The sequence below is a fragment of the Diorhabda carinulata genome, chromosome 4 (genome assembly GCF_026250575.1).
Source record: "Diorhabda carinulata isolate Delta chromosome 4, icDioCari1.1, whole genome shotgun sequence".
Classification (NCBI taxonomy): domain Eukaryota; kingdom Metazoa; phylum Arthropoda; class Insecta; order Coleoptera; family Chrysomelidae; genus Diorhabda; species Diorhabda carinulata.
The window spans coordinates 9,489,594-9,495,883 of NC_079463.1; the positions used below are offsets into that span (position 1 = coordinate 9,489,594).

At 28.5% G+C, this 6,290-nt stretch overlaps 2 protein-coding genes across 4 annotated transcripts in view; both read right to left on the bottom strand.

Annotated features, from left to right (window-relative positions):
• The window catches only part of LOC130893267 (transmembrane and coiled-coil domains protein 2), a 33,538-nt gene extending 27,721 nt beyond the window's left edge, over nucleotides 1-5,817 (bottom strand). Inside the window, exon 1 of one of the 3 annotated variants that reach the window (XM_057799226.1) lies at nucleotides 5,548-5,817. Coding sequence is in view for 2 of the 3 variants with exons in the window: in XM_057799225.1 (XP_057655208.1) it covers nucleotides 1,610-1,641 (32 nt within the window). In the remaining variant the exon portion in view is untranslated. Of the gene's footprint in view, nucleotides 1-1,609; nucleotides 5,074-5,547 lie in introns of those variants that run through there. The other 2 variants (XM_057799225.1, XM_057799224.1) reach the window with 2 other exon arrangements.
• LOC130893268 (GSK3B-interacting protein-like) lies at nucleotides 5,689-6,214 on the bottom strand. The gene has a single exon (XM_057799229.1). The coding sequence runs from the start codon at nucleotides 6,022-6,024 to the stop codon at nucleotides 5,689-5,691; it is 336 nt and encodes a 111-aa protein (XP_057655212.1). The 5' UTR covers nucleotides 6,025-6,214.
• Between the last annotated feature and the right edge of the window lie 76 nt (nucleotides 6,215-6,290).

Here is a 6,290-nt window from a genome sequence, read left to right on the forward strand (position 1 = left end):
TATGTAATTAAAAAATGTATCCAGTTCAGTTGGGAACGTCTGGACACATTGAACGAGCTAGATAAGAAAAATGAAGTTACCCTACCATTGGAGACCAAGCTGAAAATCGGTGAAATTGTTTAAAATATAATTAAAAATAAAATTTGAAAGTTCCCCATCATTATTGAATATTGAATCACCAACAGGGGAAGATCCGTTTGATTCCATGTAGCGACATGCGAATCATCGCAATTGATGCAACTTAAAAGTACTCAGAATGAAGATGAAGAAAAACAAGAAGAAGAATTTGAAAATTAAAACTCGGACGATTGAATTTCACAACTTTTTTTTTTAATTTATCGCTTTTATCTTTTCAATATCTACTAATTTTCATTATTTTGGAATAGTTTCAGATTAATGATCACTCGTGGAATAGACCTACTGGGGAAACCACGTTAAAAAAAATCGCGCTGAGCACACTACCTCAGAGATGGCGTGGAAACATCACTATATCTCAAAAACAGTGGCTCGTAGGAAAAAAAGTATTCACACATTTTTTGAGAATAATTTTATGATCTACAATTTTTGTCTGAGGTATTTTTATGATAAAACTTACTGTTTTGCTGAAAATCGCAAAAAACTAATATTTTGACCTTTCACCTTGAATTAAATTTTTTCCATAGACGGTAATGATGGGGAACTTTAAATTTCATTTATAATTATATTTTAAACAATTTTAATGATTTTTAGCTTTGTGAGAATTTATCTAACTTCGAATGTCTAAATTGACGGGAATAAGTATTGTAGTGCAAATGAGCTATGTAAACACTATAGCCAATTAAAATGTACAGTCAATTTCACAAATCACCCTGTAAATTAATGAAGAAGCCTCTTGATATCCTCCCTGAGGGGCTCTATATATGGTAAAAGCATGTTCCTCAGGACTCACCCTGTATTAGGGCTGGGCAATTATCAAAAAATATAATCGATTAATCGAAAATAATCAAAAATACTCGATTTATCGAAAATAATCGATCAATCGAAAATAATAGATCAATCCAAAATAATCTATAAATCGGAAATGATCGATTAATCTAAAATAATAAATTTTTGATTATTCGAAAATCGGAAATAAAGCTTCAAAAGAACGATTGTGGTTTGATTCCTACAAAAAACAAGATAAAGAGCGAGTATACCACTAGAAACATATAGAAGACATTATGGTTTGATTCCCAATAAAAACAAACCAAATAATGAACCTACAGAAGATATTTGGAAGTAAGATTCTGATATTGAATTATGTTGAAACAATTATTCGGAAAATAAATTTTTTAATCGTTAATTTGATTATTATATTATTTGATTATTTTAACGATTTTACGAAAAATAGTGTGTATGCCATAGCCGCGAAACTTTTTAACGAGCAGTCTCGGCGATATTTTCCGATTAATCGATATTTTTCGATTAATCGATTACCGATTATTTTTAAAAATATATATCGATTAATCGATCACCCGATTATTTTTCGATTAATCGATTATTTTGCCCACCCCTGTATAACTATAAATAATACGAATTATTATAATGTGCAAAGTTTGAAGAATATTTTGAAATGCTCTACTATTCATACCTCCACAAATTCCATAATATAAGTTGTACCATTCTTCCTAAGTACTTGAAATATGAAATGAGCCTTATAAATGTTGAATCACAATTGCATTAGAAGCAATTACTATTTATTTCACTTTTTTCAATTTTTTTTATCTATGATATTAACTGAAATTTGACATTCACAATAGCACATTCGACTAATTCGCGTTCAACTTTGTATATACAACACGTGCAATTTAAAATAAATAAAAAACAAAATATATGATAGCCGCGGAGATAATACGTCTAATGCTGAAAGATATCGAGTTGAGGAAATAGATTAAGTCATTGGTGGAATCAAAATAACATTCTCATTATGATAACCTTTCGGAGAATTCTTAGTCAGAGACGTGACATACCGTTGTAGGTATATATCTATAGAATTTACAATGAATTAATAAAAAAAGAATAATGCGAGGCATTTATAACAAGCCCATGAATCATACACAAATTTCTTTTTAACACATTTTTATTAGTTTCATTTGTCTATCGAATTAATTTTAAATTTTGTACACAAGATCGATATGATAATAATTTCTTCAATTCATATAGTTCTTCCCAATATCAATTGCAGAAGACAGTTATGCGAGGAACAATAATAAAAATAATAAAATAATGTTTACTCCACCTATAAAATTCGGTAAGCATCTAACAAACCGTCAGTCGACGTGGACTCATCATCTCCACTGTTTACCAATGAAAACACCGAATCGTTAACATAAATGCATTTCTATTGGCCGAAGCCGTATGTACACAATTTCTTCGAAATATTCATTCCAGAAAGTCTGCGATAAGCAGTGGCGTCGCTTGGTGAGATTTATTTAATTACTAAATTTCTTTAAATAAATTGAAATATGACGTTGTTTAGACCATGGGCGAATGAAGACAATGAAATTGCACAGTGCAATGAGAATAAAGACAGGTATGAATTTAATAATAAAGATTTAGATATACAAACAGAGCAAGTTATATTAAATATATTTGAATATTTAAAAAAGGAGAATATTCAGCAATCTGATAATGGGCAAAGAAATGTAAAGAAGAACTGAAATCAGTTGACAAAGCTACTCAAGATTTTATACGTAGGACAATTTATTGTTTATTAGAAGTTGCGACATTAGAAGTAATACAGCAAAAGGTAGCAGATTATCCAGAATACAATTATACCAGTTTAGAAACATTACATCAAGTTTTGTCAGCATGTGGTTTTAAACACAAAAAACTGAAGGCAATAACCGAATCTTCAAGGATCGTTCGATGGCGACAAGATTATTTGAGTCAGATAAAAGACTATCGAAGTTCTTATGGACACATAATTTATCTAGATGAAACATGGTTTGACAGTCACGATGTAGTAAATTCCTGTTGTGTGGACAATAGTAAAAATTGCTGTTTGAATGGGCCATGTTCTAAAGGGAAACGACTATGGTAGATCAAACAAAATTGTCAGCAAGGGTTTTTTGATATTGAAAGAACTATACCATTATCCTTGACAGTTTTATATGAGAATAAAATTCAACGTAAACTTGAGAACTATTCATTCTTGAATTTCTCTTACAGTGTACAGAAGAAAAACGTAACAAGCTTAATGGCATGTTACATGATGAAGTCTTTAATACAATGACAGCAAAAAAACATCATTCAAGCATCTTGGGAATAATGTCTAATATAATAAAAAGGGAATTTCTAGAAACAATATAACATAAAACTGAGAATCCTTTGATGATACAAAAGACCTATTAAAATTGAAGAAAATTCAAAAGCCAATTTATAATTTTAATTCATTCTTTAGTGCCTTGTTTTTTTTTTCAATTGTCTAATACCTTGTAGACCTTGACGAATAATTGAGTACATATATTGTACCTAACCTGATCATTTGTTTCAATGTTATTTATACATTAATAATCTAAGCTTTCAAGTTATCGGGCATCAATCAAATTATTAAAGTCACAATTACATATCATTGAATAGAATTTTAATACAATGAAACAATCAACTATTCAACTATTTGTCAAGGTCTAGTGTAGATTGACAAAAAATTTAGAGAATTACTAAAAACAAGTTTTTGTTTGTAGAAAAACTCCTAAACAACGTGACATACTTTGTTTTGTATTTAAGCACTAGAGGGAATAATATGTGGAGAATCGATTTAGCCAAGGTTATATATTTTTGGTAGATTTTGAATAGTTCTTTGATGAGATGAAGCATACAAACACACAAACATTTTTGTTCCCTTTTCTAATCACTATGATATGTACACTGTCGACAGAAAGTTTCCCGACAAGATGAAAATTTATTAAAACAATTATAAAAAGTAAAATAAATCTAGTTAAAACAAGTTTTATTTTAAATATATAAAAGATAACATTCAACGATTAAAACCATGAACATATTTTGTCACATTAGAGTCTAGGGGGTGCATACATGAGATTCCTCCTTCTCTAAATATTAAAAAATATCACCCAAAGGTAAAAGCTACTTTCATTGCTACATGACACGACAAATAAAATTTATCAACAATACTTTGTTATGATCAGTAACCACTATTTTTATGCTTGTTTACAATAGGGAAGAAGTAAAACAACTGCTTCTGTTTTTTTAAGCACATACAGAAACAATAATTTTCAACACAAAAAATTATTGCAATTCTAAATTAAGTGTTAAAAATAGAATCCCTTGTAAAAATAAGTTTGAACGTTCTGTGGCGCCTATGAGACAAATAAGTTTAATTGATATTTGTCTCTAGTCATTGAAAGAGATCATTATGGCAAAACAAGATTTTTTGTTGATTTAACAATTAAATTATACTGATAAACTTTGACTGTAAACAGTTCCAAATGATAATGAACTGTGTTATTAAGACTATTGAGAAAAATGAACATTTACAATTCATTTTAGTAATATTATTGTCAAGCAAACATTTTTAATGCAAAACAAGAATTTTCAAGAAGGATTTTATTGAGAAAATAAGGAATAAATGTAGAAACAATAACTTAAAATCAATAAAAAAGACTTATTGGAAAAAAATAATACTATTAAGATAGATTAAAAAGATGCAATATACAGAAATCAACTTTAAAAATTATGATAGAATATGCAGAAGGAAGATGACCACAAATAGAAATAAATAGCAATCATATTGGGAAAGTGTTTGTGACAAAATTCAAGAAGGGAATGAAAATACAAAATATATAAAATAATCATTTTACAGAGGAGAAGTACAAAAATAATAAGAACAAAAATGATAAAAGACCAGATGAAAATAGTGAGGATTGTAAACTGGGTAAAGAAAGAAAAAGAGTATAGGTACTTGGTTCTAATGGTTCTTTGCTTTTGATACAAAACAAAGAGAAAATATGTGATTAATTACATATCACTTAGGTAAATACAAAAACTATAAAAGCAAAAATGAATTATCCATAAATAGTAAAGAAAAAAGAAGTGGGAAAACAAAATAATTTTCTTATAGAAAAGAGCCTACAAAAGATGACACATTAGATCCACCACTGTTCTTAGCCTTACATAGACAATACATATATAAAAAATGTATACACAATAGATCCAATATAACGGTTATAAAACTAACCAAGACAAGTTTGAAGATGTTTTTAATATCATTATTATACTGAATTGGAAAAAAAGGTAGATTAAGCATGCTTATGAATATGAGGCAACAGGCAATTGTTAGAATGAATAGGAGAAGAAAATTAAAATAGAAATACATAGTTATAAATATAATAATTTTTTCGGTAAATATTGAAATGACTGCCCTTACCTAATTACTATTCATGATTCTGCCTTTTGTGAACTATGCGATTTCACATTATAGATACTTTATAAAACTTGTGAATAAATTTAACCGAACATAATAATCCACTTACAACAATTTTATTCATAGGAACTTGTGAGTCACTTTACCTTTAAATTAAATAAATAAAAATTCATCCTTCACAGATTTACAAATGTCACTTGTCACTCATTGTTTTCGACATTATTAAGTTAGCAACACACGATAGACTATAATGAAATTCTAAATTAAGGTTAAGTGGAGTTTTTTTTTCAACACATATGATTTAATTTGTCACATACAGCACTAGCGAACGAGGAAGAAAAACTGGGGCTCACTGAATTTAATAAACTATATGGCGTTTCAAAAAATTGTTCACTATCCAAATTATTTTCATCCCAATCTAAACCAACTATCTTAAATCCTTCACTTGATAATTGAATGCAAAACTTTTTTTCCTCTTTTGTGCGTAGATTCATGTAAATACAGCTATTGGAACTGGGAATTTTCTCAGATATATTAATTTGGTTCACATGGGCTTTGACATCATTAATAATTGCCTCTGCTTCCAATTTCCAGCTTTCAGAATCTAATATATATTCTGTCATCTCTTCATAAATGAATACCTTTGAAGGATAACCAATTTTCAAAAGAATCTATAACATATTTTAAATACAACTTGCCTATGTATTGAAGTCAGAATTAAAGCCAGAAAAACTTTTATGAATGAATACGATGGTATTTTAATTCACGCCATCATGTACTACCAATTACTACATTTCATAAAATATTGCCACGTTTTGATTGGCTTACAACTGATTTGATGTAGTTTCTGTAAATTTATCTTTATAAAATAAATAATTAGATTATGATT